A 25,348-nucleotide genomic window follows, 5' to 3' on the forward strand; every position below is an offset into this window, starting at 1 on the left:
CTATTAGCCACTATTCTATACTGCTTCAAACAGAACTCTTTATCTTCATTTCTCTAATGAGTATTTATTGTCCTTACTACATGTTATTAATGGGATGATTTGAGATCTTTTACCCAAGGTGAGGAAAGAAGGATATAAAAAGACTAGATCCTCCTTCCAAATGAAAAGCTGTAATATGACAACAAAAGGGGGAGAAATTATTTACTTTCTGAAGATTTTTCTCTTTATGGTATGAAAAAAAATCTTCCTTACTAATCAAATGAGTCTTTTCCAAGGCTGTGCATATGTCTCAATGATAGTATATTGCAGTTTGGTTCTAGTGAAATTCTTCTGAATCAAATTTTTTGTTACCCTGTAGGGTAACTGGTTAGAAGTGGCAGCAATTTATAGGTTAATTTTTAGCAATGTATGAGCTTTTTTTGCTTCACCATGATACAGTTACTATTCAATAAAGCAAACCTCATCTTTACTCAAAAGTCAATTCATTGCTTATTATCACCTAAGGTCAAGCCAAGGAATGCTGTAACCCATCTAGGGATCAGGCCCCTGGCATCTACTCATTATTAAAAGTTCTCTTTGGGGGCTTCCCTGGTGGTACAGTGGTTGAGAGTCCGCTTGCCGATGCAGGGGACACAGGTTCGTACCCCGGTCCAGGAAGATCCCACATGCCGCGGAGCGGCTGGGCCCGTGAGCCATGGCCGCTGAGCCTGCGTGTCCGGAGCCTGTGCTCCGCAACGGGAGAGGCCACAACAGTGAGACGCCCGCGTACCACAAAAAGAAAGAGAAAAAAAAAAGTTCTCTTTATTGACTATTTAAATCATGTTGTCTAAGAAATCCTTTATGATGGGGGAGTCCAAATCAACTGCTCACTGTAAAACCCTAATACCCTGGGCAAGAAAACCTTCAAAAGATAATTTTTAAAAATATAAAGTGGATCACAAATGGAATTCATATTTTAAAGTATCTGTTTTTCTTTTAAAATGAAAAGAAAATAAGATTTCAGGCAAGGAATTACAGTAGCCTTTTCTAACTGTTTTCCACATGGTGAGATACAAATAAAGACACTAAAATTGGCTAGTGATTAAGTTTGGTTCTATTGTTTTAAAGGGAAAAATAAAATAATAAAGAAACATAAGGAAATTTAAATTTAGTTATAGGACACAATTCTGTTTTTACTTAATAAGAGAAAAAAATTCATTTTATTAAGAAAAATAAAAAGTTTTCATAGGAATACTTCTATTAGGCCCACAAACCAACTATAAACTGTTATTAATAGTGTTGTTTAAAGTAAGTTGGCCAAGTTAAATAGATTGTGATGCATCTTTACAAAGGAATACTATTTAGTGATTTAATAGAATGAGTGTTTAGGTTCTGGTCTGGAACAATCTCTGAGATACACAGTTAAGTGAAAAAGCAAAATGCAGAGCTATGTGTACAGTATGGTATCATCTGAATTTTAAAAAGAGAGAGAAGGAAATATACACACTCATAGAGGCCTGCACACACACAGAATAACTGTAAGGATGCAAGCGAAACTAACAGACTCAGTTTTTACTATGTATCTCTTTCATCAAGTACTTATATTATCTATTTAAGAATTAGAATTTATGATAAACCATAATGGTTTATCATAACAATGATATAAAGAATATAAAACAATGTTGATATATGTATAACTGAATCACTTTGCTGTACAGCAGAAATTAATACAACAGTGTAAATCAACTATACTTCAATAAAAAATAGATTTTAAAAATTAGCATTTAATACAACTAAAAATATAAAGTCAGCCTAAAAGTTCTTTGTGAAGATTTAAGAACACAGAGATAAAATTAAGTGTTGACAGAAGTACTTTTCATAAATATAAAGCCAATAGCATCTTTATGATTTTCAAAATGATGGTGTTTTCAGAGGAACTCTTGATAAACATTTTAAAAAATTAAAAACCAACAACTATCAACATAAATCACAGTGAAGACTTTGGTATAACTAGAGCAACCACAGGTGGGTGAATTTCTTTATTTTGATTGTACCATATCTTTAAAAAATTATGCTTAGAGGAAGGAAACTAACCTTTACAAAGTAACTACCATATAGGAAGCATTTTATATCTCATTAAATCCTGATAACAACCTAAAAGTTTGAAATCATTATCCCTGAGGCTTGGGCAAAATAAGTAACTTTCCCAGAGAAACTCTGATACATAGAGATAGGACATAAGCCAGGACAGTCTGGCTCCAAAGCCTGTGTTGTTTCCATTATACCATGCTGGCTTTATTTTATAAAGCAGAATTGCAGCAGGGAAAGAAAGAGACTAAGTTTTAGAATATAGGGTCCTATTAATAAGGAAATGTGCTTCTTATAATAAGTGGCTTAGAAACAGCTATTTCCCAAAGGACTCTCATTCCCAAGTTACTTACTTTCAGTGATACCACATTTTGCCACTTCTCAGGAATTTTGGAATTATCTCTGATTTGTTCTGTCTTGTTATCCTTATATCTAATCTGTCACTAAATAGTTATTTTCTCCCTTTGAAATGTCTTTCATATTTGCCCTTCTGTACATTTTTACTACTATCACTATGAGTCTTCTAGCCTCTCTGGCTTTAATTTTTTTCATCTCCAAAGCATCCTTACTGGATTAAATTTCCTAAAATACTGCTTTCATCATATCAACTTCTACGTAAGACTCTACACTGGATCTCTTTGCCTACCTCAGCAAGTACAAATCCCCCTTACAAGCGTCTTCGTAAACTAGTTCCTATTTACGAATTCAATTTTATCTCCTATGTCTCTTGCACACCCACTCTCAACAGGTCATGCTGTTTATTATTTTCTGCATAGTTCTGCATCTTTTCTTTGCTGAAATCCTCCTCCAGATTCTATTCATTCTTTATGGTCCATCTTAATATCACCTTCTCTAAGAAACCGTCCCTAATAACCTCAAATCTTTAATTATAGTCAGTACCACAATTTTGACTTAATTAAATATTAATTTGAAACACTGCCTAATTGTTACTCATGCTTTAGTTTTGTCTCTTCAACTTATACTGTAAATTTCATGAGGTTAGGGTTTGATTATGTCACTTTTTCCTAAAATCCTCTGATAGCTCTCATCATTTTAAGATTAAAGCCCAACCTCCTTTCAGTGGCCATAACCAGGCCTCAATCTGTCCTTCTGGCTTATCTAAGACCACTCCTCATCTTATATCCAGCACTGGCTACAGTGAATTAGTCTCTGTTCCCTTAAAAAAAAATGTTTTTTTTTTTTCACATCTCCATGCCTGCATTCCCTCTGCTGAGAATTTCCTTCCTTTTCTCTGGTTGGTGCACTTCTACTTAATTACTTGTCCAGAACCAAACCTAATGTCATTGTCTCTAAGAAGCTCTAAGAAGATTCATCCTTAGGGAAAACAGTTGTCCTTCCTCTGTATTTTCATATCCCTTTGTAATACCTCTAGTATAGCACTTATTGCATATATTATAATTCCTGGTTTAACTTTCTTTCTCCCCTACTAAAATGTGAACTTTTTGAGGAAAAGGATGGTATCTTATTCATTTTTGTACCACTAGATCCTCACAGCACCATGAACATGGAGCAGGCATTCACATGTTTGTGGAATAAACAGCAGATGTTCAATAATAAAAACCTAGATAATGCATTTTAATATATTATACCTTTAAGATCTTCCTAACAACGCTGTGAGATAAATTTCATTATACTTATTTAACAAATGAGGAAAATGGCTCAGAGATTAAGCCAACAGCTCCAGGTCACAAAGCCAGCAGTGGCAAATCAAACACTGAAATTCAGATCTTCTGATTTTAGTCTAGCATTCTTTCTAGTTGACTAGGCTGCCCTCCTAAACACTCAATTAATTGCCTGAACCCTTTGAGATTGCACATTTTTCTTCTACTGTCCCTCTTATCATACATCTATCTTAAATAATACTAATTTGTGTTCTGTCTCAACTCCCTGTTACACTGTAAATTCCATGTTGGTTAAGAAGGATTACTTGCCTTTGTATCTCTTGCTCTGCCTGGCACAGTGCCTTACACATAGTAGGTGCTCATCAAATTGGATTGAATAGATACCTGGAGAGCACTAGAATGGTCATTTTGACAGGCGAGTTCTTGCTCAACCTCCGAAACCTCCAGCAGATTCCGCTCACTGACCAACCGAGACAGCTCTCCAACCACTGTCACATGCTTTGATACAGTCCCAGACATCTTCTTGAATTGTGGGTAATTCTCAACAAAGGCCTGCCATGGGAAAAACATCAATTGGGGGTTCTGTTATTTCTTGATGAGGATAGGCATGTATGAAGAAGGAAAAAAAAAAAAAAAAAGGCAGGGATTATTCTTCTGCCCAGACTAAGGCATCTAATACTTTCAATCACATGGCATTTTGTTATGCTTAAGAGAAGAACTAGTATATGTCAGTAGACTGAGTCTTTAAATAGTCCAAATATGACTGATGAATGGAAAGAAGTACATGGCTTATTATGAAGTTTTCACTATATTTTTTCCTAAAGAGAAGTATTACAGAAAATAATCTCAAACCAAACAAAAGGAATCAAGGCAGAAATCAGACCCAGAATATTCCAGAAATGCTGCTTACATGAATAGTTCCAAAGTCTTGCATGTTAATCATCCATGTACATGTTCAATTTACCTTCATGTCTGCTATTGATTCTAGTTTTTGCTGTTCTTTTGGTTTCTTCTTCTGAAAGTCTTCCATGAGATTCTTTATGTTGCTACCAATCTCAGCAAAGTTCAGGTACATATTCTGTGAAAAAGGAAGTTGGAAACACAGTTCTATCAACAAGTCTGACTTTCAGACAATTTAAAAGAAGTAAAAAAGAACACTGAATACAGTGAGAACTGAAGGGCAAGAAAATTTCATTATCATTACCAAATCTGGATATTGGCCAGGACACTGGTGATGAATAACATTACCATTTTCACAAAGGGCTAAGGTAACAGGAGGGAAGTAAATAAATTGGTAAATAAATTTTAAATAAATTTTAAAAGTACAAAACTAAGTATGTGATTACTGTGAAAAAAATATTGTTAAAGGATCAGAAAAAAGTCTGCCTTCCCTTGAGATGCAGTTTATCTACAGGATGCCTCTATCATCCTTCTACATGAAATCCCAAACCTGCTCTCATTCTAACAAATCAATATTAACCTTCTTACATAAAAACAACTAAAAAAATTTAAAAGAATTTTAAACCACTTACATTAGCGTAGAATTCATCATTTTCAGCAGATAGGACCACCTCTCTCAAGTCTTTACTGATCCCTGGCACTCTGGAAAGATCAATCCGATTGTTGTTTATGCCCAGTAGTTCATGGACCATGGCCTGATATGTCCACTAAGTAAAGAATTATGACAAAAAAAAATTGGTAACTGACAAAACATGGAAATAGTAAACGTTCAGGAAAACAAATAAAAACTGATAACATTCTTAGTAACTAGTCTTGTTTACATGGAGGTTCTCTATTTAGCTCAAATTTTATTAATACTTTGCGCTATACTAAGCATTAAGATTGTCATTTTAATTGGTTAAACATCCGACAGTCAAAATACTTTTAGATTTCACACTTTTGGAAGAAGGGCAGCCAGATTAATATTCCTGATAGAAAGAAAACAAATTAGATCTATCATTAGCTCCAATTTTTGCCTGTGAATTAAGAGTATATTTTTGGCTTCATAGATAGGGCTATATTGGTACTGCAGTTACAAGCTGTGCCATTTCCTGTACACTTCTGTGGTTTTCTGCAGCATGAGAAGTGTGTTCTTGTAGATCTCAGTGGTGCTATATTTATCCTGGGAACACTAATATTACCAGAAAAAAACCTTGTGAGTTGATCAAAACACACATATTCAGAAGCTTGCCTCTGAATCCATTTTACTTTATATTTTTACTTAATATGCATTGTGAAGAAGGACCGGTTTCCATTCTTACTTATTTTGTAAAACTGGAAAGGAGAAACCTCCAAATTTGCCTTCTCACCTTTTATGGAGAACAGGTTACTTTTAGTCACAGGTCCATTAGAGAAAATTAAGTATTTTCCAGCAAATTACCCTCTAAATCTAGAGTCTAAATACTAGATTTGTTAAAATAACTTCAGAGGTTATAAAAGTAGGTGCTTTATTTCCTAAAATATTTGCCAATGAGTCCTTGAAAAAGCAAGTTTCATTACAGCATTTAAAATAAGTACAACAAAATGCTTTATGCTTCCATAGACAGCATCCTGTGCATGCTTTTGCCATTAGCACATACTTCATAATTAAAATGATGTTTACTTTCTCCTCATTGGATGATGAACTCTTTGAGAGCAGAGACTGTATCTTTTAACCTTTTATCTCTAGTACTTAATACAGTACCTGGCACATAATAGGTCCTCAGTGAAATCTGTTGAATGAATGATTGCTTTTCTTTGGGAAACTAAATTATAAGCAATTATTTTTCTTTCTACTTTTTTATATCATCAAAATTTCTTTAGTTATATTATTAAAATGTATATAAAATATGTAACATATAATATGTAATATATAGAATATATAAAGTTATATTACTTTGAATTTTAGGAATATAAGGCTATCATATCATAGAGAAGTTGCATTCCACAGCACAGATTTCCCCTAGCATTAACATTATTATTACCACACACACACACAAAAAAACAAAAACAAAAAACATTATTATTATAAGCTGGGATGGAACTGAAATATAGACTGTGCCTTTTCCTATAAATTTAAAGTCACTATTAATAAAGTATCTACAAAGTGTAAGGCACTGTGCTTGTATTCACAGAAGAACAAACATTAGTAAGACACAGTCTGCCTTGAAGGAATGTATAACCTAGGAGACTGTGAAAACAATCAAAGGTACAACATAGAAAGTGCAGCATGAGACATAAGATGTTTCAAAAACACTTAAAAATGTTTCAAGTGGTTTTAAAGGATAAGAATTTTGAGAGGTGAAGATGGGAAGAGAATGTATTCCAAACATGCCAGAGTTCAAAGAGAGGTTACAACATGAATAAAATGATGGCAGGAAATCATGAGGTATATCTACACAGTAGTGAGCTGCAGGTTTTCTATAACGTTGAGCCTACATTGTGAAGGCTCATGGATGCCAAGTTCAGGACTCTGTATTTTATCCAGTAGGCAAATGGGAAACAATTAAGATTTTTAAGCCAAGAGTAATAGGATCAGAACTGTGCTTTAGTAAAAGTAATTTAACAACATTGTGTCCGTGAGATATATTTGAGTGGAGAGAAATTAAAAGTGGGGAATCAAGAAGATGACTATTTGAGGATTCCTATAAGAGATTAGATACACCAAGATAATGGCAATATGAATGGAAAAGAACTGACACTGGAAAAGTAGAATCTACAGACCCAGAAGTTGCCTTAATTAGGGATGGTGGCAGAAAGGGACAGGAAGGATGAGGCAGAAGAAAGAGCTGAAGATGACTGTGGCTGGAAGAACACTGATACCAGAATGCTAGGAAACACAAGGCAAAAACAAGAATAGCTGAAAATAAGCAGGCAAGTAAATGGACCATGTTGTTCATTTCCACATCTGCATTTTGGCGAATACCACTTGAAATCATCCTTTCATTATGCTAACAAAGGGCTCTGCACCTGGTTTAGCAATGGGGTGATGGCATCATCGCAGCGATCTAAAATAAGTAGCAATGGAGGAACCTCAGTTCGCCGGAATTCAAACAGTTCATATTCTTTAGTTATCACTTGCTGTGGGTAAGAGAGAAAGACGGTTTGGTGAACCAATTAGTAGCAGACAGAGATGATATAAATAGAAAATTAATACACAAAAACCACATTTAACGATAGTTTCTTGCACTTTCATAGGCCTTCCATAAAAGGATTCAAAAGCTTGACAAAGTTTAGTAGCTTTCTGTTTAAGGGGTTAGGATTTGAAACTCTATTTTACAAGCGGTTTAAATTAAGGATCAAAAGAAGTTAAGTAGCTTGCAAATGTTTCTTGGGTTAAGCCTAAGAATCTTAGCTCTAATTTGTTGCTCTTGGTCTTGAATTACAAATGCCTACCTCTTTGCCAGTAAACCTAACACATCATCTCCTTAGTTTTAGATAAAATATTTCTTTAATTTCTGAAATATGAAAAAGAAATGAATGGTCTTGATGTTTTGGAACTGGAGATAGAGAATGCCATACCTTAACACATTCTGCAAGTCTCTTTGCTGCCTCTGATGAAAGCTGGTAACGAATCATGGGACATTTCTTCAGAGATAAAAGGAGAGCTGTCAGTCCTTGAGTTGCTCTGGATAGTTGGACTGGATCCCAATTTCGACCCTTTTTGTTAAAACATATATTCAGAGAAAATATTTGAATTTTATCTTACAAGTCCAATTACTTACTGAATTAACTCCTACCTGATAAATAAACTTAAAAAAAAATCCTTTCTTTCCATACCTGGCAGCAACCCAGAATATTGAGGGAAAACAAATGTGGATTCACAGCAATGTAATCACCATAAAATTCCTGTGAACAGAGCACCAAGATCAGTCAGTCATTCCATAAACCCCTAACTGTATCATGCAATAATATTTTTCATGTGTGATAAAATACTATGTGATACAATCAAATTTGAGGAAATGCAGGTATAAAAGAGAAAAACTGATCAATTAACAATTGAGTAACAATAGTCAGTGTGAGGGAATTAATAAGATAATCATAAAATAGTAGCAATCGGGCCTCCCTGGTGGCGCAGTGGTTGAGAGTCCGCCTGCCGATGCAGGGGATGCGGGTTCGTGCCCCGGTCCGGGAGGATCCCATATGCCGCAGAGCGGCTGGGCCCGTGAGCCATGGCCGCTGGGCCTGCGCGTCCGGAGCCTGTGCTCCGCAACGGGAGAGGCCACAACAGTGAGAGGCCCGCGTACCGCAAAAAATAAATAAATAAATAAATAAAAAATAAATAAAATAAAATAGTAGCAATAATAATAAATCTTTAACAAAAAAACCCAAAAAACAAAGTTGTTTAAATATACATATCATACTTAAGGAGACTTATCAATTAGTAAAAATAAAACACTGCTAAAGATATACAATGTTACACTCAGTTAGATGAATAAGAACTTTGCTGTCCAGTGTATTCTCATGAGGGAGAATATGATTTAAAATAGGTCATTCTTTTTTCATTCATTTATCACCTAGCACATCCTCCTGAAAATCCAAAACTTGTTTATTTGCTTCCCTGAGGACGATATTCTTCACTTAGGTGATAAATGTATTCAAACATCTGTGATAAATGTATTCAAGAACACTAAAGGGTTTAAGAAGGAAAAGGTAACATGAAATGTTCTAATGTGAAGTATTACTTAGCATGCAGAATAAACATTTAGGAGTTGCAAGTTTTAACCTAATGACAAATCTGCTTACTACGTCCCAAAGCAAGATAATCACAAACAGAACTTTAATAAACCTCATTCACATCCTTTACTTCCTATTCTCTCCCAATCAGACATAAACTATAACTGTGTAGATGAATAATCTTATAGTATAGCTCATAAAACTAGCATTAAGACATATCTGGCTCTGTCCCCAACCCTGTGAAACCATCCCTACCAATCCAGTCCCTTTCCAATCTCCTCATTCCCACTGCCTCCTTTAATTCTATTCCCACTCAATTTGATACCTCTTCCAAACTTTCTAAATATGAGTATAGTCTGGTGCAATGCATATTTATTGTGTCTGATCAATAGCTTCCTTTCTTATGAGACAACACCTTCCATATTTTTAGACTCAAATCTTTAGAAAGGGCCAATATAAGATATGTATTAGAGGACCAATATGTTTACCTGAACCTCAGCCACCACTTCCTGTTCATCAGCTTCAGCTAATGACTTCACATCACTCTTGCTGATCACATTACTGAAATCTGAAACAGGCATATAAGTTGTGGTTGGCTCAGAGGAGATCACCTCTGCTGCAATTAGACATAAATGGGCCTGACAGTTAAAGGCTAAAGACTAAGTGAAATTTAGAATACATTGTGGTATATGTCAAACACCTTCACATTGGAATGAACAGCACAAATATGTTTAAATCTGTAAATTCATAATACTTAAAAAAAAAAAAGAAGGGAACCATCATTGTAGGCATTGGAGGATGCTAGGGAACCAAATCATTATATTGAAAATAGCAAATACTGGGAAAGAAGTAAGCTTTTATCCTTTTATATGCAAACTGTACCACCAGATAACCAAACAGTAGATGAGGGGAAACTCCACTTTAAAGAAATTTTCCAGCTAAAAAAGCAAAGGAATGATAATGATAGAATTAAAACACCATCATTTTTTTCAACCCCTAATGAATCAATGGATGGAACTAGGCATTGGGCATTAACCTCTGCTAGTATCACAGTAAGAGACAATCAGTGGAAGCACACAACACTACCTATGAAATATTCTCGTCAAAAATAAATCAAATCTGAATCTAATTAAGCCTCTGTATCCAAGTACCAATTTACAAGAACTAGAGGACAGAGGGAACATTTTAAATTGCAAAGAACATGTTAAAGTACCCCATGCAGACGCAATCAGCAAGATCCAGGCTGTGGGAAACTTTAATAGAACAATGTAGTTTCTTCAATAAATAGACCGCATGGGGGTTGGGGTGGAGAGAGGACTTATAGAAGATTAAAGAAACTTAAACAACATATCAACCAATAGCAATGTGTGGACCTTACTATGATCTTGATTCAAACAAAGAGTGGTGGAAAAAAAAGGCATGAAAGAATTTGAAATTTGAACACTGAATATTTGAATAAATAGGAATTTTTTTCATTATTTGGATATAATAATGGTACTCTTTAAAACAAGTCCTTGGGGCTTCCCTGGTGGCACAGTGGTTGGGAGTCTGCCTGCCGATGCAGGGGACACGGGTTCAAGCCCTGGTCTGGGAAGATCCCACATGCCGCAGAGCAACTGGGCCCATGAGCCACAGCTGTTGAGCCTGCGCGTCTGGAGCTTGTGCTCCGCAACAGGAGAGGCCGCGATAGTGAGAGGCCCGTGCACCGCGATGAAGAGTGGCCCCCACTTGCCACAACTAGGGGAAGCCCTCGCACAGAAACGAAGACCCAACACAGCAAAAATAAATAAATTAATTAATAAACTCCTACCCCCAACATCTTCTTAAAAACAAAAAACAAAAAAAAAACAAGTCCTTATCATTTAGAGATGCACATGGAAATATTTATGGATGAAATCATGTGATGTCTTAGATTATCTACAATATAACATTGATGGGGGAGTAGATAGCAGTATAGCTAAAACAAGATTGGCCATGGTACGATAACTGTAGAAACTGGGTGATGGGTACATTGGGATTTATTAGGCTATTCTGTCTACTTTTTACATATTTGAAAACTTCCATAATAAAAAAGTTTTTTTAAATAGAGGAAGGGAGGAGCCTGTTATACAAGATGTTTAGTAGACATAAGAATATACAAAAATAAAATTAAAAGTGACATGAGCAGAAGGCCAGTTTTGTGCTAATTAATATAAATTGTGCTGAAAGTCTGTAAAGAATAACCTCACTACATATACTCATTTTAGTTTATTTCAATCAAATAAAATTGTGAAGTTGATTGCTCCACCCAAGACATTTCAACAGTCCATTTTTCCTAGGCTTTAGTGCTAACTACTTTAACATATATAATTTTTTTTCGACTTCATAGATTTATAGCCGAAATCAAACAAACTTTACAACCAGAAGAGTAAATGTGAGACTTATTTTTGGTTATTAATCTCAACCACTGCATCAAATAACTCTTTTCAGAGGAAAAGGGAGTCTTTCATCTCATGATCTATTCAATTTTTAGCTAAGAGACTCAGCAAAACAGTAATTCTTTTGGATGTCCAGATAAATTTGACAGCATGGGGAATCAATCTCTCTCTCTCTATAAATCTCTCTCTCTATATGTGTGTGTGTGTGTGTGTGTGTGTCTATGTGTGTCATTGAATACAAAAGTTTTTATACTTTCCTGTCCTCAGTACCTAGCTTGTAATCAGACTTAAAAAATACTGGAATGACTACACACCTATCAGGATGGCTAAAATGAAAAACAGGGACAACATTAAATGCTTGTGAGCATACAAAGAAATTAGATCACCTGTACACTGCTAATGGAAATGTAAAATGGCATAGTCATGTCAGAAAACATTTAGCAGTTTCTTAAAACACTAAGCATGCAACTACCATATGACCCAGCAATTGCTCCCTGGGTATTATTTATTACAGAGAAATAAAGACTTATGTTCACACAAAAACCTATACACAAATATTTATAACAACTTTATTTGTATTAGCCCAAACTAGAAATAACTCAGATGTCCTTCAACAAGTGAACAGTTAAACAAATTGTGGTACATCCATACCATGGAATACTACTCAGTAATTAAAAAAAAAAATAAATAAATAAAATGAGGACTTCCCTGGTGGCGCAGTGGTTAAGAATCTGCCTGCCAATGCAGGGGACACAGGTTTGAGCCCTGGTCCGGGAAGATCCCACATGTCGCAGAGCAACTAAGCCTGTGCACCACAACTACTGAGCCTGTGCTCTAGAGCCCGTGAGCCACAACTACTGAGCTCGCATGCCACAACTACTTAAGCCCACGCACCTAGAGCCCATGCTCTGCAACAAGAGAAGCCACCACAATGAAGCCTGCACACGGCAATGAAGAGTAGCTCCCACTTGCAGCAACTAGAGAAAGCCCATGCACAGCAACAAAGACCCAATGCAGCCAAAGATAAAATCAAATAAATTAAAGAAAAAAAAGAAAAAAAAAGAAAAAGAAAAAGCTTAATTGAAAAAGAAAACCCGTGATTATTAGCCAAAAATAAAACAAAAACAAAAGTAGGATGACAGAAGAGAATAAAATTGCCTGTTTTTACCTCCTGGGGTTGTTTTAAGGGCTGAATAAAATATGACAGAGTTCTTATAAACTACAGTGTCTTATCACAAATGTTAATTTTTTGTACCATTATTAAATTGTAGTATATGCGGAAGAAAGTATATATCTTAGACTATAGTTTAAACCCTAAAACTCCAAAGCCTTCAAGTAAACAATACAAATGCTATGAAGATCAATAAGGACATCTAGAGGAGAAAAGATGTAACTTCCAAAGCAGAATGTATTACATTAAAAGAATCCATATAAATTGTATAGTAACCACAAACCCAGTTTATTTCCAGGCCTCCACCCCTTTTCCCCTCCCCAAACGTTATGCAAATAGGAGATATCTACCTGATGACTTGTACTTTCAAGTATTACATAAAGTTGCAAAGAGAAGTAGACTGTTTTCATCTGGTATGTAAAGTAAATCTCTGCTTTTCCAACAAACTCAAGTATATCCTCCCTCCAAATAAATAAATCAGCTTCTATAGCTCAGTTCATAAAAGTGTAAAATAGAAATAAGTATACATACTTTTTTGGCAAAGGTGGAATGTGAAAGTTGACTACTTACAACTTTTGACTTACAAAGAAACTTGAAGGGCAAAGTAAAACTTAAAAAAAAAATTTGTTTTTAACCTAAGCAGTCTATGATGAGTGGAAATCACATTTAGCTCTCAGAAACAGAATGTTGGTCCAACACTTTTAATACTTTGAAATGACAAAAAAACTCACCAGACTCTTACAGTGATGGATTCAATTAACTTACTGATGATATGAAGTACCCAATAGAACATATTAGCTAGGATTTAGTTACATGATTGAACAGGTGAAATAACATACTTACAAATAAAATATATACTGTATTTGGGCCTTCGGAGCTCCTGAATCAGATAATCCACATTCTCCTAGAAAAGAAAAGAACAAACAAATAAAATATGAGAACTGCTTAAGTGAAAAAGTAATAAATACGTATCATCCACTGATTTATTTAAGTATTTACTGAGTGCCTACTATGTGCTGAGGTCTAGGTTAAGTGTGTGTATGTTGGGAGGGGTGAGGGCTGGGGATAAAAAAGAGCCACATTGAATATAATGATCAGGAATCATATGTAACATTAACTAGCTGCATTGCCTTGGCCAAATTAAGATTAAAAAATATAAAGGACATAGATGTTGAAATACAACATAAAATAGATAATAATTCTGAAAATTTGCCTCAGGCTGTTTGTTTATAAATTTTATTCATCTGATCAAAATTCTTATGTGGAACATCAAAATGTGTCTAGTCCTTTAAAAACCAACATTCAAGAGAAAATATAGTTAAATATATTCACTTGGGCTTTTAACTAATTGGGACCAGAGGCTGCAGAACTGCAATATTTGTGAAGTATTTGCAAACAGTAGGCTAAGACCTTTTGTATAATTACATTATTTAAAAATAAAACATGAAATTTAGAACTAAAAAACAGTTGATTTTCAAATGGTCAAAACATAATAATTCCAATTACATACAAACATAATGCAGGTCTTATCTACTTTTGATACTATAACATATGGTTAAATTTCAGTATAAAGTTGATCCCCAAATTATACATAATATAAAATATCATTTTTGAATGTTAAAAAACCATACATTTCCTTACAGAATTAAAAGTAATGTAAGTAATACATATTGCTTGTTAAATGGGAAAGAGACTTTAAAAACTGTCATTTAAATTTAAAAAACACATTAAAAATTAACTTTATAATGTAATCTTAAGGAAAAATTGTTTTTTTTTTTTTTTTTTTTTTTTTGCGGTATGCGGGCCTCTCACTGTTGTGGCCTCTCCCGTTGCGGAGCACAGGCTCCGGATGCGCAGGCCCAGCGGCCATGGCTCACGGGCCCAGCTGCTCCGCGGCATATGGGATCCTCCCAGACAGGGGCACGAACCCGTATCCCCTGCATCGGCAGGCGGACTCTCAACCACTGCGCCACCAGGGAGGCCCCGGAAAAATTGTTTTTAACAACACATTTTGAGTTTGAGAGAACATACATATGGCATTGAAAGAGCTTCTCTAATAAAAAATGTTAGGAAATGATGGACTGATAATCTCTAAGATCCCTCCCGGAGCCAAAATTTCATGACTAATATGAAACAATTGGAAACTACTGTATCAAAGAATTAATTGATGTATTAATTAATTCAGGAACTATTTACTGAGTATCCATTATGTGGTAGGCACTGGGGACATAACAGTGTGAAAATATGGACATTATCTCTGCTCTCCTGGAGCTTACTGCTGGTAGGTGAGACACATTAATTAATCACACAAACCATATAAGACTTCAACCAAGACAAGTAATAGGGAGAGGAAGATGGTGCTATAAGTGTTTATAAGAGGGGAGTTTGACCTGGTCAGCAAGGCCAGGAAAGATTTGCTTGAGGGAGTGAAAACGTTCCAGGCAAAGAGAAGAACCTGTGCAAAGGTCCTGCGGCATGACAGAATACAGTGGACTGAAAGATTAGTGTGGCTAAGAGCAAAAAGGGGAATGGTTTGAAATGAGGCTATAGAAATAGTAGGAACTAGACCATACAGGGCCTTGCAGGCCACACTTAATGGAGTTTTGTCTTTATCATAAAAACAATGAGCAATCATTCAAGGATTTCAAGTGTGGTGACACGGTCAGATTTGTATATTGGAAAGTAGATAATGTACAAGCACTGGAGTTAAGAAAGTGAATATAAAACAAGAGAACATAAAAAATAAGATTGAAATAGTAAAGGATTTTTAAAGGAGGACTCAAGTTAGATTTAGAAGATGATGGCTGAAAACTGACAGAAGGTTAAAGAATCTTTACTCTGGGGAAGAGAACAAACAGAGGACAGGAATGAGCATGTAAAGGGATCATAAAAAGACCTATCTGGCTGCAGTGGAGGAGCAGAGGTAGGACATATGAGGTTGAATACATAAGGGCAGACCAGACGAGCTAAAGGAGGGCTCTGAGGGCTGCGAAATATAAATTTAATCATGGAAGTAAAATTGAGCCATTAAATGTTCCTGAGCATAGATGTGAATAAAATGATAAAGACTCAAAACACTGATATCAGTATGTAAGATTAAATGGCAATGGTGGCCCTGAACCAAGATGGTGGAGTAGAAGGACGTGCTCTCACTCCCTCTTGTGAGAACACCAAAATCACAACTAGCTGCTGGACAATCATTGACAGGAAGACACTGGAACTCACCAAAAAAGATACCCCACAACTAAAGACAAAGGAGAAGCCACAATGAGATGGTAGGAGGGGCACAATCACAGTAAAATCAAATCCCATAACTGCTGGGTGGGTGACTCACTAACTGGAGAACAATTATACCACAGAAGTCCACCCACTGGAGTGAAGGTTCTGAGTTCCACATCAGGCTTCCCAACCTGGGGGTCCGGCGACGGGAGGAGGAATTCCTAGAGAATCAGACTTTGAAGCCTAGTGGAATTTGATTGCAGGACTTCAACAGGACTGGGGGAAACAGAGACTCCACTCTTGGAGGGCACACACAAAGTAGTGTGCGCATCAGGACCCAGGGGAAGGAGCAGTGACCCCAGGGGAGACTGAACCAGATCTACCTGCTAGTGTGGGAGGGTCTCCTGCAGAGGCAGAGGGTGGTTGTGGCTCACCATGGGGGCAAGGACACTGGCAGCAGAAGTTCTGGGAAGTACTCCTTAGCGTGAGCCCTCCCAGAGTCTGTCATTAGCCCCACCAAAGAGCCCAGGTAGGCTCCAGTGTTGGGTTGCCTCAGGCCAAACAACCAACAGGGAGGGAACCGAGCCCCACCCATCAGCAGTCAAGCAGATTAAAGTTTTACTGAACTCTGCCCACCAGAGCAACAGTCAGCTCTACCCACCACCAGTCCCCCCCATCAGGAAACTTGCACAAGCCTCTTAGATAGCCTAATCCACCAGAGGGCAGACAGCAGAAGCAAGAAGAACTACAATCCTGCAGCCTGTGGAACAAAAACCACATTCACAGAAAGACAGACAAGATGAAAAGGTAGAGGGCTATGTGCCAGATGAAGGAACAAGATAAAAGCCCAGAAAAACAACTAAATGAAGTGGAGATAGGCAACGTTCCAGAAAAAGAATTCAGAATAACGATCATGAAGATGATCCAGGACCTCGGAAAAGAGTGGAGGCAAAGATCGAGAAGATGCAAGAAATGTTTAAAAAAGACCTAGAAGAATTAAAGAAAAAACAAACAGAGATGAACAATACAATAACTGAAATGAAAACTATACTAGAAGGAATCAATAGCAGAATAATTGAGGCAGAAGAACGGGTAAGTGACCTGGAAGACAGAATGGTGGAATTCACTGCTGCACAACAGAATAAAGAAAAAACAATGAAAAGAAATGAAGACAGCCTAAGAGACCTCTGGGACAACATTAAACGCAACAACATTCGCATTATAGGGGTCCCAGAAGGAGAAGAGAGACAGAAAGGACCCAAGAAAATATTTGAAGAGATTATAGTCGAAATCTTCCCTAACACGGGAAAGGAAATAGCCACCCAAGTCCAGGAAGTGCAGTGAGTCCCATACAGGATAAACCCAAGGAGAAACACGCCGAGACACATAGTAATCAAATTGGCAAAAATTAAAGACAAAGAAAAATTACTGAAAGCAGCAAGGGAAAAATGACAAATAACATACAAGGGAACTCCCATAAGGTTGACAGCTGATTTCTCAGCAGAAACTCTACAAGCCAGAAGGGAATGGCATGATATACTTAAAGTGATGGAAGGGAAGAATCTACAACCAAGATTACTCTACCTGGCAAGGATCTAATTCAGATTCGATGGAGAAATCAAAAGCTTTACAGACAAGCAAAAGCTAAGAGAATTGAGCACCACCAAACCAGCTCTACAACAACCGCTAAAGGAAATTCTCTAAGTGGGAAACATAAGAGAAGAAAAGGACCTACAAAAACAAACCCATAACAATTAAGAAAATGGTCATAGGAACATACATATCAATAATTACCTTAAACGTGAATGGATTAAACGCTCCAACCAAAAGACACAGGTTTGCTGAATGGATACAAAAACAAGATCCATATATATGCTGTCTACAATAGACCCACTTCAGACCTAGGGACACATACAGATTGAAAGTGAGGGGATGAAAAATGATATTCCGTGCAAATGGAAATCAAAAGAAAGCTGGAGTAGCAATACTCATACCAGATAAAATAGACTTTAAAATAAAGAATGTTACAAGAGACAAGGAAGGACACTACATAATGATCAAGGGATCAATCCAAGAAGAAGATATACCAATTATAAATATATATGCACCCAACATAGGAGCACCTCAATACATAAGGCAACTGCTAACAGCTCTAAAAGAGGAAATTGACAGTAACACAATAACAGTGGGGGACTTTAACACCTCACTTACACCAATGGACAGACCATGCAAAATGAAAATAAATAAGGAAACACAAGATTTAACTGACACAATAGACCAGATAGATTTAATGGATATTTATAGGCTATTCCATCCAAAAACAGCAGATTACACTTTCTTCTCAAGTGCACACAGAACATTCTCCAGGATAGATCACATCTTGGGTCACAAATCAAGCCTCAGTAAACATAAGAAAACTGAAATCATATCAAGCATCTTTTCTGACCACAATGCTATGAGATTAGAAATGAATTACAGGGAAAAAGAAGTAAAAAAACACAAACACATGGAGGCTAAACAATATGTTACTAAATAACCAAGAGATCACTGAAGAAATCAAAGAGGAAATCAAAAAATACCTAGAGACAAATGACAATGAAAACACGATGATCCAAAACCTATGTGATGCAGCAAAAGCAGTTCTAAGAGGAAAGTTTATAGCTATACAAGCCTACCTCAAGAAACAAGAAAAATCTCAAATAAACATCTAAAGGAACTAGAGAAAGAAGAACAAACAAAACCCAAAGTTAGCAGAAGGAAAGAAATCATAACGATCAGAGCAGAAATAAATGAAATAGAAACAAAGAATAGCAAAGATCAATAAAACTAAAAGCTGGTTCTTTGAGAAGATAAACAAAATTGATAAACCATTAGCCAGACTCATCAAGAAAAAGAGGGAGAGGACTCAAATCAATAAACTTAGAAATGAAAAAGGAGAAGTTACAACAGACACCACAGAAATACAAAGTATCCTAAGAGACTACCACAAGCAACTCTATGCCAATAAAATGGACAACCTGGAAGAAATGGACCAATTCTTAGAAAGGTATAACCTTCCAAGACTGAACCAGGAAGAAATAGAAAATACGAAGAGACCAATCACAAGTAGGGAAATTGAAACTGTGATTAAAAATCTTCCAACAAACAAAAGTCCAGGACCAGATGATTTCACAGGTGAATTCTATCAAACATTTAGAGATGAGCTAACAACCATCCTTCTCAAACTCTTCCAAAAAACTGTAGAGGAAGGAACACTCCCAAACTCATTCTATGAGGCCACCATCACCCTGATACCAAAACCAGACAAAGATACTACAAAAAAAGAAAATTACAGATCAATATCACTGATGAATATAGATGTAAAAATCCTCAACAGAATACTAGCAAACAGAATCCAACAACACTTTAAAAGGATCATACACCATGATCAAGTGGGATTTATCCCAGGGATGCAAGGATTCTTCAATATATGCAAATCAATCAATGTGCTACACCATATTAACAAATTGAAGAATAAAAACCATATGATTATCTCAATAGAGGCAGAAAAAGCTTTTGACAAAATTCAACACCCATTTATGTTAAAAACTCTCCAGAAAGTGGGCATAGTGGGAACCTACCTCAACATAATAAAGGCCATATATGAGAAACCCACAGCAAACATCATTCTCAATGGTGAAAAACTGAAAGCATTTCCTCTAAGATCAGGAACAAACAAGGATGTCCACTCTCACCACTATTATTCAACATAGTTTTGGAAGTCCTAGCCATGGCAATCAGAGAAGAAAAAGAAATAAAAGGAATACAAATTGGAAAAGAAGAAATAAAACTGTCACTGTTTGCAGATGACATGATACTATACATAGAGAATCCTAAAGATGCCACCAGAAAACTACTAGAGCTAATCAATGAATTTGGTAAAGTTGCAGGATACAAAATTAATGCACAGAAATCTCTTGCATTCCCATACACTAATGATGCAAAATGTGAAAGAGAAATTAAGGAAACACTCCCATTTACCACTGCAACAAAACGAATAAAATACCTAGGAATAAACCTACCTAGGGAAACAAAAGACCTGTATGCAGAAAACTATAAGACACTGATGAAAGAAATTAAAGATGATACCAACAGATGGAGAGATATACCATGTTGTTGGATTGGAAGAATCAATATTGTGAAAATTACTATACTACCCAAAGCAATATACAGATTCAATCCCTATCAAATTACCAATGGCATTTTTTATGGAACTAGAACAAAAAATCTTAAAATTTGTATGGAGACACAAAAGACCCCGAATAGCCAAAGCAGTCTTGAGGGAAAAAAACGGAGCTGGAGGAATCACACTCCCTGACTTCAGACTATACTACAAAGCTACAGTAATCAAGACAATATGGTACTGGCACAAAAAAAGAAATACAGATCAATGGAACAAGATAGAAAGCCCAGAGATAAACCCATGCACATATGGTCAACTAATCTATGACAAAGGAGGCAAGGATATACAATGGAGAAAAGACAGTCTCTTCAATAAGTGGTGCTGGGAAAACTGGACAGCTACATGTAAAAGAATGAAATTAGCACACTCCCTAACACCATACACAAAAATAAACTCAAAATGGATTACAGACCTAAATGTAAGACAGGACACTATAAAACTCTTAGAGGAAAACATAGGAAGAACATTCTTTGACATAAATCACAGCAAGATCTTTTTTGATCCACCTCCTAGAGAAATGGAAATAAAAACAAAAATAAACAAATGGGACCTAATGAAACTTCAAAGCTTTTGCACAGCAAAGGAAACCATAAAGAAGACAAAAATACAACCATCAGAATGGGAGAAAATATTTGCAAACGACTCAATGGACAAAGGATTAATTTCCAAAATATACAAGCAGCTCATGCAGCTCAATATTAAAAAAACAAACAACCCAATCCAAAAATGGGCAGAAGACCTAAATAGACATTTCTCCAAAGAAGACATACAGAGGGCCAAGAAGCACATGAAAAGCTGCTCAACATCACTCATTATTAGAGAAATGCAAATCAAAACTACAATGAGGTATCACCTCACACCAGTTAGAATGGGCATCATCAGAAAATCTACAAACAACAAATGCTGGAGAGGGTGTGGAGAAAAGGGAACTCTCTTGCACTGTTGGTGGGAATGTAAACTGATACAGCCACTATGGAGAACAGTATGGAGGTTCCTTAAAAAACTAAAAATAGAATTACCATATGATCCAGCAATCCTGCTACTGGGCATATACCCTGAGAAAACCATAATTCAAAAAGACACTTGCACCCCAATGTTCATTGCAGTACTATTTACAATAGCCAGGTCACAGAAGCAACCTAAATGCCCATCGAAAGACGAATGGATAAAGAAGATGTGGTACATATACACAATGGCATATTACTCAGCCATAAAAAGGAATGATATTGGGTCATTTGTTGATACGTGGATGGATCTAGAGACTGTCATACAGAGTGAAGTAAGTCAGAAAGAGAAAAACAAATATCGTATATTAATGCATATATGTGGAACCTAGAAAAATGGTACAGATGAACCAGTTTGCAGGGCAGAAATAGAGACACAGATGTAGAGAACAAATGTATGGACACCAAGGGGGGAAAGCTGTGGGAGGTGGTGGTGGTGGTGTGATGAATTGGGTGATTGGGATTGACATGTATACACTGATGTGTATAAAACTGATGACTAATAAGAACCTGCTGTATAAAAAAATAAATAAAATAAAATTCAAAAATTTAAAAATAAATAAATAAATAAATAAATGGCAATGGTGTTCAGTGTGATAGGTATGGAGGTTAATCCAGGAATAAAGTGATGTGGGTCTCTGTTGGGATAGTTAGTGGCTTTGGAAGTAGCTGAGAACCTTAAAGACATCTTGAAGGAAAAACTGGCTGTAAGCAGTGACTGAGATGTGGAAAGGAGGAGAGTCATGGTTATAACTCTGATAAACCAGGATAATTATGATGCCACAAATGATGATAATATAAATTTATTTTGCCTTAATAATACTTCCAGATCATAGTGTGCTGTATTTGCCTAAGCAGACGGCAGCTGTTTACGTAGTACCTTTGTAGGTCGAAGAAAACAAATTGCTTTCAGGTGTTTCATGACCTCTCGATTTTGAGAATCAATGCGTTCAAAAAGGTACACTTCCTTCTGGAGAATTTCCGATTGTGTGTATACCATACTCACTATGCCGGTCTGTAAAGAAAAAGAATTAACTAATATTATGCTAGTCCAGAATAATAAAAACAAGCAGCCATACCTAAGCCTTAATTTTTTTTTCATTAATACTACTTAGTTGGATAACTTAAATACTAATATATGTAATAACATTTACTGTGCATCTAAAATAATAAGTAATGTACCAAAAATGAAACGTTCTCTCTGAACACGAACAACCCATAAATTTCCAAATAAAAAATTTCCCATCACCTTAAACAGTTCTTTTTTTAAATTTTGTGACCAATAAATAATAACCTGTCACCTCAGTTTGAGCCCTGACAGCTTTCCTTTAAAAACATAACGCTGAGTGGAAATAACAGGACCATCCCAAAGTCCTCCAAGTGAGCTGTCTTATATATTATTTCTTGGCAGAGGCATTTAGAAAAACGATTTCTGATTTCAATAAATTGTTCTGGGTACGAGAACCTCTGGCAGTGGTTAGAGCCATTCAGACTGAAAACCTTCTAGGCAAGCTTTATACAAGCTTTCAGTTCCACACTGAACTGACCCTCACTTATAAATCTTTAATTAAATACTAAATCCTACAGTGGAATGGGACCAGCTATTGTAAGGGTGGAGGAGTCCCTCACAAACACTGAGCAAAAGCAAACTCACCGTCTCTTTATCCATGAGAAGTACTTTCATGCCCGGTCCGCTGTCCTCTATCATTTTGGAAATGTACTGCTTCACAGCAAAAACCACGTTCATGGTAGCGAATTGACAGGTTAGCACTATAGCTCTTCCCGCCCCCCGTTTTTCTTGCTAAATTAACCCCCAGCCTCTTGTCCGGATCTCAGCAGCTTCCTCCCCGCCGGGCTTTGGTTTCCGGAAGTCCGGTCAGCTGTGGTCCTGGGAGTTGTAGTTCCGCTACGCGGTTCGGACCCCCAGCCTCCTGGCTGCATGGAAGAATTCGGCTGAGACACCCTAGGCCGCCACGCCCGGACTTGATTCTCGATCCACCTCCAGCCCGGAGGTGTTTGAGGCCCGGACGCTCAGATCTCTCCCGGCCCTTGGCCCGGGGTCCGGGCCGCGGCCTGACGCCCCTCCTGCTGGCTTGGGGAGAGGGTGGCGCCTCGCGGTGTGGAGGAACTTGGCATAATGCTGGCTCGGAGGCAAGAACAGCAGAGCTTGGCCGTGGTCGCTATTTGCCATTAACGCTTTCTTGGGTGGCAGTGAATGATGGAGGGAAGGGAGATGGCCTTGTGTTCCCGGCAGATGCTAGGGACTCGGAGGGACGGCATTTGGTAAATCTCACGCGGTATTTGCTAAATAGTGGCCGAGATTCGTCTTCCCCGGCATATTTGTGTCATTAACAAGGCGAGGACACAGTTCGGGCAAAGTGAGGCCCGAATTGCTTTTCCGAAGAATGAGGGGCATCGGAAATTGAACAAATACTTACTGAACGAATAAACAGGGAACGCCCTTTAGGAATGTTCTGGGAGAGGCCTCGGATCTCCCAGGAAGGCCTGGAGGTGGGGGTCTGCCGCCGGAACTCGCAGGCCGTGGGTCCAGCGGAGCCCGGAACCACCCAGTTTTCGGCTGCCTGGGCGTTTGGACTCCGTGGGCTTAAACTCTCCCGGGTTGCTGGGGACTTGCGATGCTGAAACGGCGGCAGGAGAAGAGTTAACAGAGTCAAAAATGGGTAGGGGGCATGTATTCGGTGGGGCTAAAGCAAAGTAGCGCGGGGATTTTAAGGAAAAACTCAAAATTTTAATTTAAGAAACGACAAAAACTTAGCAACAAAATGAATCTTAAAGCCATCAACTTCCACATGTCTGCATTTGTGTTTATACCCCGCAGGTCTTCTCTCCATCGTGCCATTTCTCGAAAAGGATGGTAAATGTTAGTTTTCTGCACCTTTGCGTTGGGGAATTGTAAAATCAGGAAGGCAACAAGAAACAACTGCAAGAAATCAGTGACTTTAATTGCTTGTAAATATTTCTACCCAAAAAATGACCAGTGTTTGTTGTGTTCACAGTTTAATCAATAGGTTCAGCATTACCAAATCAATTTTCTTTCATTACATTGTATGAAGTTTACAGTTAAAACTAGACCCAGAGCACGTCAACAGGAATCTGGCTGTTAAGATCACTTTATAAAACTTTGTATACAATTTTCAAATCCTTTAAGGGAGATCAGAAACCACTTGAAATACCATAGGTTTTTGTCACCTCTGAAATTGTGAAGATGTGTTTATTTTCTTTCCTTTTCAATTTTTCTACCACATAAATAAAACTTTCCTTTGGGCATTTTTTTCTATTTTTGAGATACATTTTGCAAGAAAAGTTATATTAAAATGAAAATGAATCTTTAAATGGATACAAATGAGAAAAATCTTATGTTACCTGAAAATTCTATTCTTATTCATTTAAAATGTTCTTAAAAATTTTAAATACATTAAATATTTTCTTCAAAGTATATTACAATTTAAAATATAGGAAACAGCAAACCAATGCTAATGAAAAATTAAGTAACTGCAAATCCTGTAAGTTATCAATATTTGAAAATTAATTTCCACTCTTATGTCATTTGGTTTTTGTTTTTTCTTACCTATAATTTGGATTTCAGTATAGTATAAGGTTGTTTTCCATTTTGTGCATTTTTTAGAGAGAACAAGGAGAGAGAGGCTTGTCTATGAACTTTGTGCTTTTTTTAGACAATTGTCAATCTGTAAGTAATACATGGAAACTGCATCCTTTTAAGTATTTATATTTGGACAATTATAACATTTTAGAGGAGTAAGAAAAATGCCTATTTTGACAAGACTTACAGACTCATTCCTTTGCCCATGAAATTCCACTGATGTCAGTGGCAGTGTTATTTTACACGTGGGTAAGATACAATGTTTAATAGAATGTAAACATTTTGTACAAAATATTTATTATGTATTTAATGGATTCTATGATGGTCC

The 25,348-nt window shown here is 36.8% G+C and overlaps 1 protein-coding gene across 6 annotated transcripts in view; it reads right to left on the minus strand.

Annotated features, from left to right (window-relative positions):
* Nucleotides 1-23,854, minus strand: part of VPS45 (vacuolar protein sorting 45 homolog) — a 75,608-nt gene extending 51,754 nt beyond the window's left edge. For all 6 annotated transcript variants that reach the window (XM_081225540.1, XM_081225544.1, XM_081225542.1 and 3 more), the window contains exons 1-10: nucleotides 23,053-23,854; nucleotides 22,279-22,413; nucleotides 13,797-13,857; nucleotides 9,854-9,933; nucleotides 8,469-8,537; nucleotides 8,211-8,348; nucleotides 7,659-7,769; nucleotides 5,243-5,377; nucleotides 4,675-4,788; nucleotides 4,095-4,262 (exon numbers count right to left, since the gene is read on the minus strand). In XM_081225540.1, the coding sequence (XP_081081666.1) occupies nucleotides 4,095-4,262; nucleotides 4,675-4,788; nucleotides 5,243-5,377; nucleotides 7,659-7,769; nucleotides 8,211-8,348; nucleotides 8,469-8,537; nucleotides 9,854-9,933; nucleotides 13,797-13,857; nucleotides 22,279-22,413; nucleotides 23,053-23,145 (1,104 nt within the window). In that variant the 5' untranslated portion in view covers nucleotides 23,146-23,854. The remainder of the gene's footprint in view (nucleotides 1-4,094; nucleotides 4,263-4,674; nucleotides 4,789-5,242; nucleotides 5,378-7,658; nucleotides 7,770-8,210; nucleotides 8,349-8,468; nucleotides 8,538-9,853; nucleotides 9,934-13,796; nucleotides 13,858-22,278; nucleotides 22,414-23,052) is intronic.
* Nucleotides 23,855-25,348: the final 1,494 nt, after the last annotated feature.

Source organism: Mesoplodon bidens (assembly GCF_964165515.1).
Source record: "Mesoplodon bidens genome assembly, chromosome: 2".
Lineage (NCBI taxonomy): Eukaryota > Metazoa > Chordata > Mammalia > Artiodactyla > Ziphiidae > Mesoplodon > Mesoplodon bidens.